General features: G+C 43.0%; 1 protein-coding gene across 2 annotated transcripts in view; it reads right to left on the reverse strand.

The window, feature by feature from the left end:
- itsn1 (intersectin 1 (SH3 domain protein)) overlaps positions 1-23,787 on the reverse strand; it is a 61,856-nt gene that overhangs the window by 20,616 nt on the left and 17,453 nt on the right. Inside the window, exons 12-28 of one of the 2 annotated variants that reach the window (XM_083775167.1) lie at positions 23,359-23,498; positions 21,437-21,559; positions 20,971-21,120; positions 20,685-20,825; positions 18,991-19,078; positions 17,726-17,865; positions 16,420-16,503; positions 11,784-11,929; positions 10,914-11,185; positions 9,581-10,095; positions 6,019-6,263; positions 4,686-4,863; positions 4,266-4,352; positions 4,014-4,165; positions 2,440-2,519; positions 1,956-2,131; positions 563-608 (exon numbers count right to left, since the gene is read on the reverse strand). In XM_083775167.1, coding sequence (XP_083631293.1) covers positions 563-608; positions 1,956-2,131; positions 2,440-2,519; positions 4,014-4,165; positions 4,266-4,352; positions 4,686-4,863; positions 6,019-6,263; positions 9,581-10,095; positions 10,914-11,185; positions 11,784-11,929; positions 16,420-16,503; positions 17,726-17,865; positions 18,991-19,078; positions 20,685-20,825; positions 20,971-21,120; positions 21,437-21,559; positions 23,359-23,498 — 2,763 coding nt within the window. The remainder of the gene's footprint in view (positions 1-562; positions 609-1,955; positions 2,132-2,439; positions 2,520-4,013; positions 4,166-4,265; positions 4,353-4,685; positions 4,864-6,018; positions 6,264-9,580; positions 10,096-10,913; positions 11,186-11,783; positions 11,930-16,419; positions 16,504-17,725; positions 17,866-18,990; positions 19,079-20,684; positions 20,826-20,970; positions 21,121-21,436; positions 21,560-23,358; positions 23,499-23,787) is intronic. The other variant, XM_083775168.1, reaches the window with a different exon arrangement.

The following is a 23,787-nucleotide window of genomic DNA, read 5'->3' on the forward strand; positions in this document are numbered from 1 at the left end:
CGTGACTCTGGCCAATTCTGAACAAAAGTCGAGTCGAAATTGTGCGAGAAATAGATTGAAAGAGGAAACGCAATATTAACTGACAAGCAAAATGAGGCAGGGTAAAAGGCGAATTTTGTGGGCAACAATGTATGTGTGGGCCCAGGCGGTGGCGTAACCGTCTGGGCACCCGACTGGTAATCCAGTCGCAGTGTGCGACTGGATGAATAAAACGTAGTCGTACAAGCCAAAGTAAAACCCACACTGACACAATTTAATTAAGTGAATTCAAAGTACTGGTGAATTTATCACTGACAGTAATGTTGAAATGTTATGCCGATTCTCACTTTTGTCTCATCGTCTGCCGAAATTTCAGGATGTTAAGGAGTAAGGAGTCACCTGGCTAATGTTCTTGTCTCCGATTGGTACAGTAGATGACAAACCATAAGATTACTTTCTGATCAAGACAGAGTCGATATCAAAGCGATATAGCGTATTCAGCAGAACGAGACATTTAGAGTTGGAAATAAACTTTGTTTGTGTGGTGGTAGTGAACTGTAGTAAACCGTGCCTGCCGGCCTACCTGGTTTCTTCCCTAGACTGCCAGTCTTCCCTGCTGGACCCAAACACTAGAGAGAGAGGCATAAAATGAGAAAGGTTGTAGACAAATGTTGTGTAGAATTAGACCAAAATAACAAAACAAGTTGTTACCCGTACTAAACAAATGCTGCATTCCAATTCAATATAGCAACTAGAAAAAGTGCCCCTCGGGGCACAGGTCTCCACCAGGCCAGGTCAGGTTGTGACCTCCTGGTGGCACTATAATAGGCCAATGTGAAAAGCGTTCCATTTGTTCTTACACCATTGATGGCAATTGGATGATTTGAGGCATTTTGTTCCAAAAATGTCTTTTGCAAAAATCCACCTGTTGGTGGTGCTATAACAGGCCAATGTGAAAAGGGTGGGATATATTCCTCAGCCTAGTAGGAAAGTCTGTGAAAGATTTCACGTAAATTGCACGCTGCGTTCATGATTTGAGGCTTTTTGTTTCAAAAGGGCCAATACTGCAAACTTTGAAAGCAAATGTTAGCCAATTAGGATGGAATATGAAATATCCGACAGATCCATCTTGAACACATGACAATAGAGATAGTGTGTAACGATTTGCGGGATTTTTGGACAGAATCTGGAGGAAAGAAAATGTGTTTTTCAAAAGTCGGCCTGCTGGTGGCGCTATAACAGGCCGTTCAGGAAGTTTTGGGGCAGAGGTTCATCGTTGGCATCCAGGGAGTGTGTGTGCAAAAGTAGGCATCAACCGCGTTAGCGGTGCCGGTTAGCTGTTCACAGGCTGACACACGGACACACAGACACCAACACGTGGACAGACGGACTGCAAAACATACTCTCTCCCCATGCCTTAACCTAACCTAACCTTAACCCTCTCCCAACCCTTAACACAAACACACCCCTCACCAACCTTAACCCGGTCATTTTAACACACCCCTCACCAACCTTAATTAATCCGGTCGTCTTAACGCACCCCTCACCAACCTTATGTCTAACCAATGACTAGTCTAAACTAAGTATGCTTCCCGGAGACAATAACCAACAGGTCATATTTTCACAGCTACGGGGCATTGTTCCCGCAACTCTCTTGACTGTCATATAATGACAATATACCATGGCCTGCTGTAAGTTATTGCTTTAATCTAGTTTTGATCAAAACTCACGTGAACCGGAAGTAAACAAAGGCTGTGTAAAGTGTTGCACGATCGTATTTACTTTCACCCGAAATTATTTTATTTATTTTGTAAGCGCGATCATCGATTATTTATTTATATGGTGCTTATGTGCTTATCTTAAGCACTTTAACCATATTATATACTTTGGCAATTCAAAAATAACAGATATAAGTTCATAGCGCATTAACTCAAATCTTTGCTTCTTTTTTTTAACTCAAGAATTATTCCTCTCACCTCAGACGCAGCAGAGTCCCGTGGTTTGACATAATTGGACGGGAAGACGCCGGTCTTGCCGCCGACCACGCCCGTCCACCAGTCCCCTTCTTTCCTGGTTACCATGACCACGTCCCCCTGCTGGAAGCTCAGGTCACCCTGCTCACTGCTCTCGTACGTGTACATGGCTAGGAATTCTGTGCACACGCACACGCACACGCACACACACACACACACACACACACACACACACACACACACACACACACACACACACACACACAGTGAGATTGTAGTTTGTAGATTGTAGTTTGAGATTGTAGTTTGAGACTGAGTCAAACTAAATATAATGCCTCAAAGCCTACAGTTCCTTGCTTTTCAGGGTGGGGCGGGTCCCCTTTTCAAATATGATTATTTGGGGGGGGGGGGGGGGTTGCAGGGGGGGGGGGGGGGGGGTTGCAGCTTGACAGTGTGTGTGTGTGTGTGTAGTTTGCATGTGTGTCACCTTCTCCAGACTCGGAGGGTTTGGTAGGGGAGGGTGAAGGGCGTTTCCCACTGGGAGGGCTTTCTGAAGCTCCAGACTCACTGCAAGACAAAAACCCAGTTAGTCAATTAATACGGTAAAAATTGCTTATCGTAGTTTGGATATGAAGGGCTATATCTTGCCACCCCTTACCCCTAAACTTATCTTCCATTTTTTACCATTTAAAAAAATATATATATCTACAAGGTCACAACGTGTCGATGTAGATCGGCTAGTTGAAATATTTTTAAATGTTTTTCAAAATAGTAAAAAATGGCAAGTAAGTTTATGGATATAGACTAAGCGTCACAGTCCCGCCCCCTTTCAGAATGACGAGTGGCCCAGGAAATGATTCTCCATTCATTTTCTCCATAGGCTTTTCAAAAAGTATTTATATTAAGACAATATTTTGGGCAGATCAATAAAGGCAGGATACAACACTATTTGTTTTGTTTTTCTTCTTATAAATTATTTGATCGGCCCAAAACATTGTGTTCATTGTCACGATCCGAGTTGGCTTTGTCCGCGGCGTAACCGTCTTTAAGGGATTGTGACATTTAAAACACATTTTTGTAGATCTTTTCTTGACATCAATTTCACCAAAAAAAAACGAAGTTTGAACATTCAGTTTATACGGTACTCTGCTGTCTGGACTTTTGTGAATAATTATGCAAAAATGTCTCATCTGGTTGGACGGCAGGCATATACGTAGATCCCTGCTAAACCTCCGCCCCCTCCCCTCTGCTCCCTGCCTACCCTCTCTTCTCCGCCCCTCTCCTCTGCGCTTCCTCATTGTGACCGCGACTTTGTTTCTTTGTAATACTTACTAATAATGGCTTCTAGAGAAAAATCAATCTGCTCTGTTGTTGGCTGTGTCAATCAACACAAGTCCTTACACTGGATACCAACTGGCCTAGATGACTCTTTTATTTTTGACGGTGACGTTCCTACTAAGTTGTCAAAGAAGCGCATCTTGGGTTGACAGGAAAGGGGGAATTACCGACATCTACAGGCTAAAAGAATGTGTTTTTCCATGGCTTCTCAGGATGCAGATTACACATACACAAAAACTCCTGGCAAGAAATACTGGAGTGGAGTTGAGTGTTCAAACTTTTTAGACACGTTTGAAGGACCATGGCCAAGACTTTTAATGTTGTTAAAATTATGTTATAAATAATGTCATAATACCTTTAAATAAATACTATTTGAAAAGCCTGTGGAGAAAATTAATGGAGAATCATTTCCTGGGCCACTCGTCGTTCTGAAAGAGGGGTGGCGCAAGATAGGGCCCTAATGCTGCATTTTCTTCACCGCTAAACCCTTTTATCTCTAAACTTCTTTGCTAGTTGAACAATTCAAAAATGTTTTTCAAAATAGTAAAAAAAGTTTAGGGATAAGGGGTTTAGCGGTAACGAAAATTGAGCCCTACTGTATGTGCGTTATCAAAGTTCTTGCGATAAACCAAAGAGAGCATTTTTAAATAGATAATAAAAATAAGAAGTGACCAAAGTCACTGCGTGTCTTCTTGGTCCCTTAAATATAATGTTTGAGCTCACCTGGTGTTCTTGCTGCGTGGCGTGGGGGTGGTGCTGGTGACTGTACTTGTAGCAGAGATGAGCTTCACGTAGCTTTTAGGGAACCAGCCTCTCTGTCCGGTCTGAAGTTCACCGAGCCACCACATATCCTGCTGTTCCAGCACGGTAATTATCTACAAGAACAATAATGCATTGTTATTGTCTGGTATGGCCTGCATTACACGAGAGCTACAATAGGCAAACCCACAGGTTCATTCATGTGCGGTAGAATACCTCGTTCTTGTTGAAGTTGAGGTGGTTGTCCTTCTTGGCTCTCCAGGGATACAAAGCCTGAGCCTGGAGACCTTCTACCTTCTCTCCCTGAGAGAGACAGAGGGGAAGATAAAGAGACCAGCAATGTATAAATATTCTCACATTTCTGTCATTAAATGCAACGTGGAAATAGCAGATCCACAAGGTATGCTATGCAACATGTGAGCGTCTAGATCTGGCACTTTCACTATTTCTGAAATGGGGGACGTACTGTACGTGATTAGAATGTTGTTGTTGTTTTAAGTTTGTAAATTCCTTTAGTTTGGGTCTCATGCTAAAAAGGTTTGGGAAGCCCTAATTTCAGGAACCAGTCAGTACTCGCCTTTTCTAGATTCTATAAGACAACTACTGTGTGTGTGTGTGTGTGTGTGTGTGTGTTACCTGTCCTAGTACAGGAGAAGGGGAGGAGCCTGTTGTCATAGTAGCGGGTGTGAAGGCAGACCGTTGCCGTAGCTGTGCTGAGGGAACACTGAGCGAAGGGTTCTGATTGGTAGAAGAGGTCGTCGGCCAGGCGTCCCACCCCTCACTGTCTGATTGGTTAGCCGTAGACGAGGGCCAACTGGACACATATGTTTGCACACAGACACTTTGGAACATTTTTCCATAGATATATATAAAGGCTAGATGGCTCAAGGCGGAGTCTCTGACGTAGTTCACCCGGTGGCCATCTTGCTGAGGGGCTACAGTACAGTATGTTCTATGGCAGCTCAAACTAAAATAGTCATAACTCGCTCAAATCTTGGCGGATTTACAAACGGGTTGGTTTAATACAAACGTTATCAACGTGGCTATGATTCTGCTATTTTATGTCATATAAAAGCATATAAGTATGCGGACGTCTCTGACGTTTATAACATATAATATATATATATATAAATATATATGAAAATCTGTTGAAAATTAAGCAAGTTATGGTTATTTAAAAAGTATATGCCCATAGACACAATGTTATGCTGCCCCTCGGTAAGATGGCCGCCACGTAGCAACGTCTCTCTCATTGGCCAGCAGCGCGGGTGAGCCATCTAGCTTTCTATATATCTATGCATTTTTCTCCAATATACCGTCGGTACAGTACATGGTATACGGAAAAGGAAAAAAATCTATAACATTAAACTGCATTATATACAAATTGTATCACTCAAATCTGTTATAACCTCTACATCAGGGGTCTTCAATGTGTTTCAGGCCAAGGACTCCTTAGTCGAGACTAGAGATGAAGCAGGGATCCCCACTACATTATCGTATAAAACTGTGTTGCAGATTCAACTTTTTCATACATTTCATAGACTTGTTTGACAATGCTACTGTAACGGTACACATTGTGTAGTGTCGTGTTGGATTCATGTAATTGAGTATCTTCATACAGTTAATCACTTCAATATATCTTTGCTGAAAATAACCACCCTAAATATTGCTATTTTCATGTTCCCCTCAGAATATGGATGCTAGGATTCAAGTGGTTAATGTAAAAAAAAAACAGACTAGTGAAAATAGTAGTTCTATAGTAGGTCTATTTTCTAATATATATGGAGTTTTGAAATTACTTTCAATTCATGAACAATTTCGCTTTTTTGGGAAAATTTTATTTCAAAATAATAATTAAAAACAAAATGTGGGAAACAAAAAATAAAGGGATCCCATACAAATGGTCCCCGACCCAGCGTTTGCGAACCACTGACCAGTGATCTCTACATGACAGAAAAATGTTACTCACGTGGTGCTGAAGTCCGCCCAGTTGCTATTGGCCGAGGGGGCAGTGGAAGGATGCCCAGGGGCTGGGGGAGGCGTCGACATTGGCTGTTGTTGGGCCGGTGTGGGCGTACCCGTGGCAGAGTTGCGCAGGCTGATTGGCGCTTCACTGTCGGGGATCCGCTCGGCGTAGTTGGCTGGAAACCAGCCGGTTCGCCCCCTCAACTCTCCTCCCAGCCAACCAGGTTCTCCCGTTTGTGATTCGTCCACCTATCAGGAACATAGCACCAGGTTTAACACATGCTCATGTCGTATAGAATTCTCTGTCAATTACTTAACCCGTTAGAACCAGGAAAGCATCTATGTCACTTCAGATTTTAGCTAAATATATCTGTTGGATATTAAAAAATAGCAGATATACAAGCTCATGACACGTCACTTCGAGCCACTCTATAAGCCTGCTATTTTTGTGCAAATCTTTGAATAATATATCTTAAGCAAACATTTTTAATTAAAATCTTTGCTTCTGGGGTGTCACTGGAAAAAAATATTTTGAATGGGGCTCGGCGGCCAAATACATATAATTTTGGGGGTTCTTGACATGAAAACATTTTAGAACCACAGATATAGCATAGGTTTTTCAGAAAACATAGGGTTTAGAAGACATTTGTAGAATCTAGAAAATATATTCAGCTTTCTTAACCAGCTCAGTGGCCTTGCGGTTAGAGTGTCCACCCTGAAACTGGGAGGTCAGGGTTCGATTTCAGGAAATCGGGATTTCCTGAAAGTTCATATAATGGCCTGTTGTGGCGCTGTCATTGGGCCCAAAAAAACCCATAGCCCCATAGAAATCCATGTATTTGGGCCCAACTTCACCTAGACTGTATTACCTTAATAAACATGGTCATGAATACTTTTTGCTTCCAGTCACTAGTTTAAAGTCTCATTTCTAATGTCATAATATTCTTTTTGTAAAATTATGGTCCCATTTATAAAACAAATGACCATAAAGTCGCGCATGTTCTGAGGGGCGTGTCTACTGTTACAGTCTATGATCGGGATTCCCCACCCACTCGAGTCAAAATAAAAACCAACTAAGAAGAAGGGGGGAAGTCCCGCCTCGTTGTCTGGGCTAGCCAATGGGCCAGCTGGGCCCAAACGGATCTAGAAAGATGGCGACTTACAATTCAAGGACTGACAGGCTTCATTTTACGTTCATGTTAGACCCAGGGAACGCTTTGTCCATATTTTTTACAGTCTATGGGTTCACCGCTCCCTTGGCTGCGGCTCACCGCTCCAAGAGATGGGTCAAATGCGGAGAACAAATTTCACTGCGGTAATGTGTGTGACAAATCGTACGACCTTGACTTTGACTAAACTGGCAACTCCAGGATGGGAAAGCATGACGACATAAACACAAAAACGAAGGCAAACCGTTTATTGTCCATTTCAAAGTTCCAAATCAGTCCACTCAAAAATGTGACCCTTCCTCAGATCATACAGTACTAAACATCTACACTCAATGATCACTTAAAGGTCCTACAACATGACATTTAACTTAAAGGTCCTACAACATGACATTTAACTTGTCCCATTTTTTGGGCTCCCCTACAGTGCCTACATGTCTTCTATCCCCACAAATACCCAATTTTGAACAATCAGGCTCTCTCATCATATTTGGGTTTTTGTACAGTGGTCTCACAACAGGCCGACTGATTTGGTGCGACACGTGATGTCATCGCTATCTCCCTACATTGCATAATACCTCCCCATCTTCAGTTCAAAAATTTGCATTTCGTCTTTGGAGACTGTGGGAGGGGAGGGAGGGTGGGCCTAATTATAATGAGTCAACGATGTGGGAGGAGAGTAGCTGGGATGAGGGTATGACAGAGAAAATAATTTGCATACACAGCACCCCCACCACATCAGGACATTGAGGTACTGCAACTAAAACTGCTTTAGATGCCAGACAGAAATGACATATGTGATCTATATGATCAGAGTGGTGATTCACGCTCAAACCATTAGAAATAATTTGAGGGACATTATATTAAATATTAAAATCTGTTTTAAAATGCATGCTGTAGTTCCTTTAACTGAATGACTACTATAACAATATAGTAATACTAACACATTAATAAGTCACCATCAGCACACGCTTGTACTTTAGAAGAATATATAGTTAATCAGCTATCATTTGCTATTATATCATTATTATAATTATATTCAGTTTATTCACTGGCCAGTCAGTCCGCAATGTCCTGCTTCACGCTCATTCAAACAATGAAACTTATTGCAAAAAGCATGAACAACATGAGATAACACTAATCAAATATGGCATGCAGCCACTGGATGGCATGAGATGGACCAATGACAGTGGGGACTGAGATGAGTGTGGCGTGCTGAATGGTGGAGGCAGCACAGTGGGCAGGCACTGCTAGAACTTACCCACTCACCCTTTACCTTCGGTTAGGACGGCAGAGGAGAGAGGAGACCGTTAATACAAATACACGCACGCACGCGTATATACGTACACAGACACACACCATATATATAGAGGAGATACCACTGAAACAAATACCGTATATGCACATGCACACACAGACTTAAACTACCAACAGACACCCACAAAAAAGGAAACCAGAAAATGTCAATTTGTATTGTAATGAATATGTATATGTGTGTGTGTGTGTGTGTGTGTACGTACGTACGTACGCACCCACGCATGTATGCATCTACAGTATGTGTGCATGTACAGTAGTGTGACTGTCTGTGCAGTGCCAGTCAGACAGCTTGAATGCCTACAATTTACGGCCGTCTTTCAGGCTAGACTGCCTATGTTTAAAGTTACCTTTGAACAACCAGTGCACCGATCGGCGATCGCTGAGTTGCTCGTCATGAAAATCCACTTTAAAACGGTGTAATCGCTTGTTTTAGTGTAAATATTCCAAAGTGCCGACCACAACAACAGAACGGACGGGGCAGCTGCGCGCTGCTAGGCAGCTCTCCCATTGTAAACAATGGGGACTCAATTTCCCATAATCCTTTGCACGTCAGAGCAACAGACCTTTTTGCGATGACTTCATCAAAACGCGTCTCATATCCCATATTCTGTCCGGTGGATTGCCCGTATGACTTAAAAGTTAAAACTGATTAAAAACGAGGATTTAACAATGATAACATAACTCGGGCAACTCCCAAATCACAGGGAAAGCGTTCTACAATTAATTAACTCAAGCAAGTCGTGAATAGAAGTCAAAGTGACACAATGACACATTCCAAACACACAATTATGCTAACGTAAGAGAAAAAACAGCTGCCATGAGCTGTGTAGTGTATGTGATCAATTGCAACTAGATAGAAAACCATACGTTGTGCCCTTCATGTCCTGATTAAATCATCTCATGCATGAACAACGCTCATACCCAGGGGTGGTCCTTGCTCTCGATGACACGGTTTACACCAGAAGTGAATTTAAAAGTAGTTCTGTTTTTGTTATTAATTCATTCACCAGAAAGGAATGTGATACAAACAAAAATTCTGTGTATTGAGTTAAAAAGGATATGTGCGTGTGTGACATTACGTACCATGACTATATCTCCGGGGGCGATGCTGATCTCGTCGTGGCTGCGAGCATCAAAGGGATACAGAGCTCTGTAATAGACCACCTTGATTTGTGGCTGTTGATCAAAGTTACAGACCGGCGTCTTCTGGTCAAACATATTGACCGGTGTCTTCTGGTCAAACATATTGACCGGTGTCTTCTGGTCAAACATACTGACTGGGGGTTTCTGTTCAAACATATTGACTGGGGTCTTCTGTTCAAACATATTGACTGGGGTTTTCTGTTCAAACATACTGACTGGGGTTTTCTGTTCAAACATATTGTTTGGGGTCTCCCGCTCAAAGTGACTGGCTGGGGTGTTCTGCTCAAAGTGACTGGCTGGGGTGTTCTGCTCAAAGTGACTGGCTGGGGTGTTCTGCTCAAAGTGACTGGCTGGGGTGTTCTGCTCAAAGTGACTGGCTGGGGTGTTCTGCTCAAAGTGACTGGCTGGGGTTTTCTGCTCAAAGAGACTGGACGCCGGTGCCTTCTCCTCGGTTCCTGATCGACAGAAACAGAGTAAAGACGTGGGATTGTGAAAACTTGTATCAAAACGATTGAAGTAAGCCCTTTCACTCCCAGTAAAACCACAGCACAACCTTTTGGTCCCCCAGAAATTAGGCCTAACTACCAACTAATCCACCTGTAAAAAATAAACATCACTTTGACTGTTTAGTGGGTAGAGAGGTCGCCTGGGAATCGGAGGGTAATCAGTTCACGACCCCGGTAAACCAATGTCATTTTAAAACACAAAAAGTAACTCACAAAAAACACCTTTTTAACACATTAGGCCAACTTTGTATTACGTAAAATTGGGATAAAATAAATAATTATATATATATATATATATATATGTGTGTGTGTGTGTGTGTGTGTGTGTGTGTGTGTGTGCATAGTAATGTTTTACACTTCACACTAACAGGCTCTATGCATGCAATGAGTGCTTGAGAATCTATACTAGCAGCCAGTAGCAGCCCCACATTTGTATTGCAGAATTTCAACTAGACTTCGCCAGGTGATTATCGTGATAATCGTGGACAGAGAGAAAGGAAACTGGGAGAGAGGGGGGTGGACCCAGGTTCAGGAGTCCAAACCATTCAGCTATTGGATCACGCTCGTTTGTGTTATTTTGTAATCTCACCATTGTATTTCCAAAAGAGCCAGAGTACAGGCCAAAATGGAAAAGGGATTTAAATGACGTGCTTTTGACGCAGCTAGTACGGAATCAAAATGAGGCAACAATAAATTCATGAATAAAATCATATTCACTGGCTTTTACGGTTGCTACATTGACTATAAAACCGACAAGAGATGAACACCTGTTGAGGCCCAAGGGTCAGGCTGCTGGCTAAACAGCTTGTTCAGTTTTTCCTGCATGTCCTTCTTGCTTCTCCCTCCCTCTTCTTCCTCTTCTCCTCCTCTCTTCCTGCCCTCTTCCTCCTCCTCCATCGCTCTCCTCTTTCTCTCCTCCTCCTCCTGCGTCACTCTGTTCAGCCAGGCCTGGGGGGCGGAGTTGGAGGCGGGGCTGGGTGGCTTGGGGGAAGAGCTCGCCACTTCATCTCTCCAGGCCACGCCCTCGTCTGACGACAACCTGTGACAGACGCACGCGGACACAAAGGGTCACGTTATAATTCGATTTGTGACAAAATGTTTTCATTGCTTTCACTTTTTTATTAAAACCTTTCCACCTCAAATGAGCGCATGCATACAGCATGGATACATGTGAAGACAAAAAAAAAACTTTTAACTTTGTCTTATGGTCTTCTCATACAGTAGGTGTATCAATTACGCCATATTCTTTTTGGATCTCATTGGAACATAATTATTTCAGATAGTTATTTTAAAAATGTTCAATCATTCACTGTATAAACATGGCAAAACTGGCATGGCAAAGTTGTATATATTATTATTAACTATAGTAACGCCATGCAAATGAGACATTACATGGGCCTATCCTTTCAATGAATTCTGATAAGATTAAGCCATCACTTGTGAGGGAAATCTTTGCCTTCACTGCACTCTTTTGATTGGTTTCGACTTTCAAGAAAATTACTATTCATATATTAATATTATTATTTGAACATTATATGTTACTGTTCGATTTGCCACTGACAAACACTCTCTCACTGTACGGGGCGTATGCAACAAGACAGTGATATTTGCTCTCCTCTGTGGCTCTGCTCCTTTACCTGTTCTCCTCATGCAGCTCAGCAGACGTCCTCTCGACCGGTGTGTGTGTGTGAGAGAATGTGTGTGTCAGAGAGTGTGTGTGCATGTCTCCCTCCAGGTCCCTCTGCTTCTGCCTCTGCTGTCGACAGTGAATCTCTCTCAGTTCCTGCAAGGCATCATGGGATACAGGGAGGTACAGCAGTGAGGAGGAGGAGGAAGTGGGGTCAGAGAGGGCTGGTCGCTATGGGTTACCGTCAACAACGAAAGCAGCAGTAAGTAGTGGTCAGGTGACCTAAACAAGCCAATTATTTTACTCCATTTTTACTCCCTTTTTATTCGTCATGTCAATTAACCCTCCCCCATTTATGTGTGTGCTGTTGTACCCTACTGGCTCAACAAGGATCCACCACCAGAAGGAAGTAAAGCCTCCAACCATTTAAAAAAAAATATATATATCAACGTATCAATACGAAAAAGTTCTAGTAGTTAAGCTCACAACGCATCGCAACTTGTTGAGCTTGTAGATCTTTTTTCCCCTGTCTTTTTTATATTTTTTATAATCGTTCATTAATCATAATCGGGGGCAAAATTGTGAAATAATTGTGATATTGATTCCCATATTATTTTCCCCAACTCTACTGCGTCACCCGAGCCCTTTCCACCGTTCAAACGTCACCTGACCAGATTCAATTTACATCCAGCATGTACAGTGTAAAGATTCTCTCCATTGACCTCAACAATTCATATTGTGAACATCAAAACTATATGTCTGCTACTCCAAAAGTGTACATGGTGTGGCACCATCATCATAGCAAGGAATGATTAGATGCCTGCAAGCCAACTTTACTACTAGACAGCCTCTGGCTCCGTGTTAGCTCGGAAACATACTTTACTGGTGAGTTTGGTGACATTTGTACACTCTCGAGTTAAAATTTATGATGATTTTACTGTGTACATCATACTTGTTGGCCGGGGTATTTCTGCTCTGGACATTGGCTTTTTCAGAGTAATGGGATTCAGAATGATTGGTGCACATGTTGTTGTTCTTTTTTACAGGTATGACTAAACCGGGACAACATGAGATGCCCTGGTCACGTTATGTTGTTTTGCGATAGCAATGACATGGTTTAAAGAAAAAGAAAAACAATAACACATCACTTGTATGATTTGAATGAGGTCAGTGGAAGAGGGTTTTAAAGACGGTTACAGACTGGGGTGTTAAACTGGCCTCTAACACAGGACTGTGGCTCGGCCACTGGGAAGGAGCTTGCAGGGAACACAAGCGTGCTTTGGGGGGGTGGGTTGGTTAGAGACAGGAGTGGGGGGAGTCAGTTCTGTGCACCTATGACAACCAGCTGTGCCGTTAGGACGTACCCCGTTACTATGACAATACATCGCAGCTGTTTTGTTTCAGCCAAACAACCAATGTGAAGACACCTTCAGCAACCAAATTGTAGAGCAAACCACTGGAGGATTCAAAATACAACTGGTGAGAGAGAAAACTACAAATACATTTACTGAGTGAGAGAGTTGAAGGGCACACGCACAGAAATATGAACACATTACATGCTAAGAGCATGGGCACACACATGCACACACGCGCGCACACAAACTCACGTAAATCATTTTTAGCTTTACCCATCTTGATTTCAAGGTTCTGGGTCTACACCCTGCTTCTACTAGCTTCTCCTACTCGTCTGGCTGAAACATACTCAAGCTATAGCATATAAACAATAAACATAAAAGTGAACGCTAGCCTAGCAGGACAACAGCTTAATGTTAACTAGTCTCAGATACCTGCAAACTAGCACAACTGCTAGTTTAGCAATGCGGACCACATACAGTGAGTGTGCTAGCATAACTGGCCTAGTGGCGAGTTTGACAACACTGAACACGGTATAGAAGCGTAATTAGCCAATAGCCATGTAGCTAGGAGCTAACACCAGAGAGTATGGGAGTGACAGGAAGATGAGGACACAATGAGAGACAGAGGGAGAGGAAAGAGGTGGTAATAGAGTGGGAAGGAAGGAGGGAACAGTGGAGAGAGCAAATGGACTATGGCAGAGATGGAAAACAGACAGAGAAAGAAGAAAATCAAAAGGAGAGGGGATATGAAGGTCTGTTTGTCCACCTGAATAATGGAGTCTAGCCGTGTCAGACAGACCCTGACAGCTGACAAACACTCCTGTAGATGCACCTGGCACTGAAACACACACACAGACGTCCATCCAACCCAAACACATGCAAGCAAGCACGCACCCCACCCACACACACCGGTCCAACCCAAACACATGCAAGCACACACACCAAACACACGTGCGCACACACACACGTCCGTCCAACCCAAAGACATGCTCCACACACACACACACACACACACACACACACACACACACACACACACACACACACACACACACACACACACACACACACACACACACACACACACACACACACACACACACACACACACACACACACACACACACACACACACACACACTTTTAGTGCTAGCATATCGTTTATTTTCCGAGGTGCTGAGTTTGAAACAACTATGTGAACACACAGCCACACCGGACTCTAGAGTTCACACCTAAGCACTGTGTGTGGCTATTAGGGAAGTGAACGTCTCAGAATTATGGTCGCTCCCCACCGACAACCCACACTCTACTCCTGGCACTGTCAGACACACTGGAGTAGCCTCGGGAACCCTACACTGGAGTGACGTCTTCATAAATGGGTCATCATCATATTAGTCTTGCTTCACATGGGTTGCACAGTGGTAGCACACAGTCTGAGCGTTTTACCAGCGTCATAGGCAACACTAAATCCATAAAGCCTGATTTATATTTTACGGTATACCACAGTGTTGCTTGGCGAAAATAGCACATCAAGCTCACAATGTGTCACGTTGCATGTTTTAACATCACAGACATAGGCGTGTGATATTATCCAATTCTGGGCGGGAACCCCTTTGTGTTTTAAGCATTATGTCATACTTTAGCTATTGATAAATAGCAGATCTACAAGCTCACATACGAGCTTGTAGATCTGCTATTTTGAAAATGCGTTTTTTTTTAACTCAACCTTTGCTTTTGGGGGTGTCCCTGGAACTACATATTTTCAGTTGGGGGTCCGCAGCCAAATACAGATAATTCTGGGGGTCCTTGACATGAAAAAGGTTGAGCACCACTGACATAGAAACATGGATTTTTCAGAAAACCATTTCGTTTTAGAATTGGCCTCAGGTCTAAATGGGTTATGCAAACTTTATGCTACAAAGTTTGTCGATCGTCCCACATCACACTCCTATGTGAAGGTGGCAGCAGCTTGAGGAAATTAAACTCCTGCTGCAGCTTGTTGCACACAACCAGACAGGCACAAGGCAAGCACACTGTTCCCTCTCCCATTTGGAAAACAGAAGCTCTACTGTTATGTTGTATTTATTTTTAACATTCTGAATTGGCCATTTTAGAAAACAGTAAGGTTTTAGAACGTTTAAAAATAAATAAAATAAGGGTTGACTGGAGCATTATGACGTCCCTACAGTGGCTATGGGTCTTCACTACCATTTAATCTCCATTCTCAAACATTGTCATCTATAATGACGTGTCAAAAATATGGGTGAAACAGAAACAGGTGGAAAAGTGACTTGGCAACAAAGCCAAATACAGTGCCAATACCATCGGTGTACAATTCAGAGTAAAAACTATCAACCGTCCGCCCAATCTTGCCCAGGACTAGAATGGGATGTGGTTATTCTGGTTCATGATAATATTCCTCTCCGTTCTTCTTCATGCCGAGTTACTGCTCTACCTCTTTTAGCTGGGTTACTGATCATCATCGGCTTAATGTTGTACTACACCTTATAGTGTGTATAGCTTCAATGTACAGATTATTGTATTTTTTATATTATACCGTTTAGACTAATGATAGGTTATTGCCAGGTTTTCCTATGATCCTAGATTACTATGCCTGCATAAGCATTTGATGCATTACCAATACCTACCTCATCTTATCCTTGCTTAATACTGTAAAAAGACTGTCTGTCTGCTAAATGCCTAAATGGTTGTGTGTGCTTTTTTGTGCTTCTCAGTGCAAATTAATCAATGTCCCTTTAATGTGCCAGTGCTAGCCAAACAGAACATCTTCCAACTGTTGTCCACAAGACACTGCATCCAAAAAATGGCCAAAACAGACGCTGCCTTATTGTCGCCTACCGTCTTCATCGACATAAATGTGTTTAGTACCGTGAGATCAACAGCAAACAGCACACCTGGGCTAGTTTATATGAGTCTTTGTGTGATTGAGGGTGTTCGTGGTCAAACCAAACCATTCCGAGTAAGTTACAATCAAACGCCAACAAGTTGCAACACCACAATCTGCCAGGCAGGGGGCAGCACAGAGCAGTATGCATATAAAACAGGGATGTTTATGAGAAACCTGCTTCAAGATCTTTTAGACTTGTTTAAGTCCCAGTGGCAGAAAACACTGCCATGTTAAGATAGGCCGAATAAAACACTAACACAAAAAGGTGCCTGGCTACCTTTCTAGGGGCCTGCAAAATCAGACATTATATATATACATACTCTCTATAAAATTATATTCCAGCTGCAGTACCGCCCCAGGCCAGTAGAGGCAGCGTGCTCTACCTTTCTCCCTCTTTGTTGGTCCTGAAGGTGGTGTCGCAGGGCCTCTATCCTGGCACAGTGGCTGGCATAGAATTCACACAGACACTAACAGAGAGCAAGAAGGCAAAATGAGAGAGCCAAGAAGCAGAAAGAGAAAGAATACAGACATGGAAAATGCATAAGGATGGGGTTATTGATGGCATAACATGAGACAAATTAAAGTAAGGTCAGTAGTAAGTGGAAGAGACACCATCAAGACAGATGGCACATTGTAGGGAAAACGGTAGAGCGATGGAACGGTGACAAAAACAAGCATACAAGAAACAGAGAACAGGAGAGGAGAGGCAGCGTTGAGAGAGAAGAGAAGCACAGCCACGTAGAAGTAAGAGAGGTATTTTAGGGACAGGAGCGGAGAGTCAAAACATGGTTCACATCTGAGCTGTCTCCATCTGTTTTGAAATTAATCCAAAGTTACAAATCCAAAGCCCCAACACCGTTGGCGTTGGGGCTACGGAACCATTAAAACAGACCCTCTTATTATCCAACAGAAACCTGCACTCAAACCTACTGTTTATGATATGTGTTCAAGCAGTGGCTCTTCTGTTGCCATCTCACTGTAACTACTAGACATGGCTATGACAATTGGGAAAACTACAGATCACGCCTTCTTTCCTCATCGCACAGCGCACAGCAGAAAAACAACTCTTTCTTTGGTGGAGAAGATCAGAGGATAGGAAGCATAAACAGACTGCTGAGACCCAACCTGAGAGGGAGAGAGACAGAGGAGTCAAGTAGACCCCTCCTTCCCTCCACATTATTTCCTCTCTCCTTGAGAGCTACAGTAGATGAATGTATGTATGACGTCATGTTACATGGGCAGCGCCTTCCAAAAGCATGACCACCAGCATCACATCACAGAGGCATCACAATCTCACAACACAAACACCAGATAACAAACATTCATTCATTCATTCGATATTGAAGAAAGAACACCAGTTTTCACAAAAAAAAGAAAAAAAAAAGAAGTCACAAAGGAGGTACAAAAACAGTAAGTTAGCTGGTTAGTTAGAGTAATAGTTTTTTAGATTATCAACCTAACTTAAACCTGCTTACAATGAGGAAAACATTCATCTAGGGAAGGTAATTTACTTTTGTGAAAACAAACATACCTGTTTGGCCCAATAAAAACGGTAAGTCAAGTTGGCCAGCTGTACTAGCCATCAGTTGGAAACGGTGTGTATTTTAAATAGCTTGGACGTGGTCTAACTCTCCAGTGTCTCCACCCTGTATAGCAGAACTGGGGTTTTGAGCTTTATCTGACCATTACCTTTAACTGAGTGTTGAAAGCGTCTATCTCCAGCAGTTTGGACCTGGTCTCTCTCTCCACGGCGTCTAGCTGCTCTCTGAGCAGCTGTCTGCTGTTCTCCTTCTGTTCAACAGCCTTCTGCAGGGAGGACAGACTGTCACCTACACACGTCACACACACACACACACACACACACACACACACACACACACACACACACACACACACACACACACACACACACACACACACACACACACACACACACACACACACTTAAATTCAAAGGGCTTTATTGGCATGAGAAAACATACGTTTACATTGCCAAAGCAGAAAGAACAATACAACAATACAGCAATACAATCAAAACAAAAATGATGTACATTTGAAGGTCAGAATCTTCAATAGATCAAATTCTATGTACCAAGGTCACTCGATGCAGGTATAGTGCAGGAATATACACAATGATTAGTCTTTAGGGTGGTTGTGTTCCATTTGATATCCTTCTCCTATCACACACACACACGTTGAAGTCATTGACAGGTGAATACTGAAAATATGTTAAATCAGTTGGAACCCCTTAAAGGTATTATGACATGATTTATAACATAATTTTAACAACATTAAAAGTCTTGGCCATGGTCCTTCAAACGTGTCTAAAAAGTTTGAACACTCAACTCCACTCCAGTATTTATTTTTTTCTCGTTTTTGTGTATGTCTAATCTTCATCCTGAAAAGCCATGGAAAAACACATTATTTTAGCCTGTAGATGTCGGTAATTCCCCCTTTCCTGTCAACCCAAGATGTGCTACTTTGACAACTTGGTAGGAAGTCATCGTCAAAAATAAAAGAGTCATCTAGGCCAGTTGGTATCCAGTGTAAGGACTTGTGTTGATTGACACAGCCAACAACAGAGCAGATTGATTTTTCTCTAGAAGCCTTTATTAGTAAGTATTACAAAGAAACAAAGTCGCGATCACAATGAGGAAGCGGAGAAGAGAGGGTAGGCACTAGGCAGGGAGCAGAGGGGAGGGGGCGGAGCTTTAGCGGAGATCTACGTATATCTCTGCCGTCCAACCAGATGAGACATTTTTGCATAATTATTCACAGAAGTCCAGAAAGCAGAGAATACACTGAATGTTCAAACTTCGTTTTTTTTTGGTGACATCGATGTCAAGAAAAGCCAAAAAAGCCAAAAAATCTACAAAAATGTGTTTTAAATGTCACAATCCCTTTAATAACAGTATTAACATTTTTGTCTGCGTTTGTGTATGTGAGGTACTCACGATGCAGGCTGTTCTGTTGAACCTGCTTCAGCTGGTCATTGAGACACTGTTTATCGGGAATGAGCCTGCCCAGCCACTGCTGGGAGTCCTGGATACAAAAGTAAACAATTATGTTAACAAGAACAAAAAACACAAACTTCCTTTTTCTCTATAATTGTATTATTATTTGCTCATTTGGTCATAATGGGATGACCACCATTTTCTTTTCTTTAACCCATTCTGACCTGAGATCAGATTCATACAAGGTTTTCCACTGGACACACACTGGTCTGATGAACCCATTCTGACCTGAGATCAGATTCTAAAAATGTCAGTCGTTCTTTGATTTTTTTTTAAATAGCAGACCTACAAGCTCGTATCGCGCCACTCGGTGGCGCGATATGAGCTTGTAGATCTGCTATTTTTAAATAGCTAAAGCATAACATGATGCTAACACCAAAATGGGTGCCCGGTCAGAATGGGTTAAAGGCGCAGTGAAACGGAAATGGTGATCAATTTATTTAGAAGTTTCAACATGAAACACCGGTATGACGTTTCTGAACCAATCAGAGCGTCGCATCCCTTCAGGCGATGGGACGGTAGCTAGGGACGGTAGCTATGCTATCCGCAACACGCATGGTGTGTGTTTGTTTACAAATAAGATTGTCGGCCAGCAGTATCAGTTTACTGTTATGTGGCTTATTTCTACCCTATAATGTTTTCAGATACATATTTTAGCGTGATGATTAAGTTGAAACCGAGTAGTCTGGATGTTATCTTGAATGGGAATAAAAACGGAGGATTTCTGCAATCAGTGTTGGACGGATGCGGATGTGTTGGACAGATGCGCAGATATGGGGAATTAAATGGGTGAGCTTCATTTTTATTGGCTTTTATCGATGTGTATCTCTACACGTCATCACGCAGCACGTTTTCGTTTTAATAAATAAATAAAACAATCGTTTTTATGGACCTTTGATATAAAAACACACAGAAATGAGAATTTTCCCATTCTTTTGGCATCCATTGTTAGGTATGGCCATATGATGACCACGGATATGGTGTAAAAGTGTGAAAAACTTATTTTTCATTTCACTGCACCTTTAAGATATATTTTTTGGGCCTTTTCTGCCTCTATTGATAGGCTGAAAGCAGACTGACAGGAAACGGGGAGAGAGACGGGGGGAAGACACACGGCAAAGGCCGTTGGGACCGGGAGTTGAACCCACGGCACGCCGCCAGGCTGGCCCAGCAGCCCAGGTGCCCAGACGGCCGAGCCAACCGCCCAGGCTGAGATGACCACCGTTTTAAGGCCATTTATAGCTTTGTGGCGTTTAGTTGAAGCTGTATTTCACTTTGTTCAAACTTTGTCTGTATGTCAACCTCACCTCAATATCAACCCATTAACCAAGCTTTAGACATTACAGTTGAGACCCTTTCTTATATTGATGTTGATCAATATTTGCTAGAGTCACTGGCAGCCTGGCAGGATCTCACTGTTCATGAGGCGAGTCCACGGGACTGGGCGTCATCCCTTCTATGGCCAGCTAGTGAGACTGCCAGTTGACCAGCCAGCAAGCTAGTTAACAACTTTGATACGATAAACATACCTGCATTTGCTGCTACAGTGTACAGTATGCTCGAGTGAGATGACGCTGAATGTGTCTGTGCTGAATGATGTGTGTTTAGATATAGTATGCATTTGTTATGCAGACCTGTAGCTGTTGCTGCAGCAGGGTGATCTCAGCGATGCGGGTCTCCCGGGTCTGATTAGTCTGCTCCACCTCTCTGCGCTGAGCCGCTAGACGAAACCGAACATCGTGGAGCTTCCCCTCCAGCTGGGATTTCTTGTCGTTCTAGAGAGACAGGTACACCTTGAAGTTGTAGACCACCAGCCTGTGGTTTCAGCAAGTACTTCTGTGGCGTTTGGTGTGTGCGCTATGCTCTCCTGTGTAGTGTGTGCATTAGTGTAATGAGTTTAATGAAGGTGTGAGACCGTACCAGAGCTTCCAGTTCAAACTCCAGGGTCTTCTTCCTGGCTCTTAGCAGCACTATGCTCTCCTGTTCTCTGTTCCTCTGTATCAGCAGCTCCTGCCGGCGCTGGCGTTCCCACTCCAACTGACGCTGCCGCTCCAGTTCTCTTTTAGCAGCCTAAAGACACACCCACACATAAACACACAAGCACACACAAAGTACCGTCACTTTTATGATTCCATTATCCTAGCTTTACATTCTAAACCAGATGAGAACTAACCGGGGAAAGATGTGTCAATATATAATACATTTAGGGAAGTTAATCTTTAAATAAAAAGCCCATGTACAGTAGACTAGACATTGGTTCTTGATGGAGATGCTTCTAGCAGCTATGGTATGAGGAGACCCGAGACACATTTGATATAAAATGTAGAAACTGTAAAAAGCAAAGATGACTTCGCTCTTTCTTCTCCCTCCCTCCTTTGCTCCGTACCTCTCTCCTCTCTATCTCTTTGCGTCTCTCCTCCTCTCTCATCCTCTCCAGTTCCCTCTGTTTCTCCAACTGCCTTTCAAGCTCATGTTGTCGTCGTCTCTCGTGCTCCATGCGTTCACGCTCCTGAAACGCACAAGCAAACCGTTAATCCTGTTTCATTTCCTTCATTTTAAGGAACATAAACTAAGATGGCTTGTACAAAAACTGATTGGTCTTCGACGCCAAAAGTTTATAGTTACACGGTGGCTTTTTTCTCTCACATCATACTCCGATTTAGCTGAGAACACACATTAAGATTGAACCCATAATATCATAATTGTCTCCACCAGGCCGAAGGCATGTGGGGAGAGTATGTTTTGCACTCCGTCCGTCCGTGTGTCCGTCCGTGTGTGTGTGTCCGTGTGTCCGTGTGTCCGTGAGCAGCTAATCTCGGCCACCGTTAACCCGGTCGATGCCAAATTTTGCACACACACTCCCTGGATGCCAACGATGAACCTCTGCCCCATAATTTCCAGAACGGCCTGTTATAGCGCCACCAGGAGGCCGCTTTGTGCAAAACAAGTTTTTGCACAGCACACCTATAGATTTTATCCAAACATCACGCAAATTGGTACACAGTCTCTCTAGAGCCATTCAACCAAACGGGTCTTTCAGATTTCTCAGACTCCATCCTGATTGGTTAAGATTGGCTTCCAAAGTTCACAGGAGTGCTCAGTTTCAAACAAAATGCTGCAAATCATGAACACATCGCGTGATTTCCGTGAAATTGTGCACCCACATTCCCACTAGGCCGAGGACAAAATGCCACATGAACAATTTCAACTCAGCCTCAAGGTGGCGCTATAACTGGCCGAAAAGTGTTTTTACCTCTAACTGCACGGATCTGTGGATAACCTGGTGGAGACCTGTGCCCAGAAGGGCACTTTTTCTAGTTCCAATAATGTAAAACGTGTCAATTATTAGGGCAGGTCATCATGGGCTACACGACATCTTGTCGTCTGCAGGAGTTTTATCTGTCACCTCCAGATTGACCAATCGGGGTGTTGCCATGATTAATCAAACCTGTGATTCTTCGGATTGGATTCTGGACAAATCTGAATGTAAATAATCCTGTGGTCGTCGATGCTCAGTCCTTGATCGTCAGCGAGTGTGTGTGCCTCTATGATGCCGCGTCCTTGTCATCAACTGTAATCTAAGTAGGTCTTAAAACGATGGAAAGCCTTGATATCCCACATTAATTAAGGCTTTTAGACGGAGTAGGACCAGGGGGGCAGTCAGCCAGATATTTCGTGAAGCCTCATTTGAAATCGGTAGTTCATAATAATGGCCTGTTGTGGCGCTGGACTGGACCCAAAAAGCCCCATAGCTCCATAGAGGCCCATGTATTTTGGCCCAACTTCACCTAGACTGTATTACCTTAATAAACATGGTCATGAATACTTTCTTCTTCCAGTCACTAGTTTAAAGTCTCATTTCTAATGTCATAATATTCTTTTTGGAAAATTATGGTCCCATTAATTAAAAAAATGACCATAAAGAAAAAAAACATCGCGTATGTTCTGAGGGGCGTGGCTACCGTTACAGTCTATGATCGGGATTCCCCTCCCACTCGAGTCAAAATAAAAACCAACGGAGAAGAAGGGGGGAAGTCCCGCCTCGTTGTCTGGGCAGCCAATGGCCAGCTGGTCCAAAACGGAGCCAGCCAATGGCCAGCTGGTACCAAACGGATCTAGAAAGATGGCGACTTACAGTGCAGGAATAACAGGCTTCATTTTACGTCCATGTTAGACCCGGCGAACGCTTTGTCCATATTTTTTACAGTCTATGAGTAGGACATAAGGGCAAGATGGCAGCTGTGTGAATAGGCTGTGTTAGTGTGTTTTATATTGTTTTTTAGGTATTGTGTTTAATATTATTTTTACTTTTCTCTCCTGCTCTTCTCTCTCCAGTGCAGCCAGTCTCTCCTGCTCTTTCCGTTGTTGCTCCAGGAGGAGCTGCCGTCTTTTCTCCAACTCCAGGTTCCCTCGCTCAAAGTTTTCTCTCTTCTTATCCTCAAAGGACACTGTGGGGGGGCGAGGAGGGAGGGAACACAGACAGGAGGCAGGTTTAGATACAAAGAAATATCATGGCTATGACATCACTTGTGAATCCATAATGATGATATATTAACACATTACAGCCATTGATGGAATATTCCGTCATGTATTGCTTTTAATTGATTACGTTTGATAATACTCTTCACCATCGTATGAGTAGCTCTCGGTCTCTAGGTGATTGATAAAACCGAAAAAGGAACCAGAAGTGAAAAGTTCACCTCATCTGACTGAATAAGGTGAACTGATTTTTTTAAA

The sequence above is a fragment of the Protomyctophum parallelum genome (assembly GCF_964188405.1).
Source record: "Protomyctophum parallelum genome assembly, chromosome: 10".
NCBI classification, from domain to species: domain Eukaryota; kingdom Metazoa; phylum Chordata; class Actinopteri; order Myctophiformes; family Myctophidae; genus Protomyctophum; species Protomyctophum parallelum.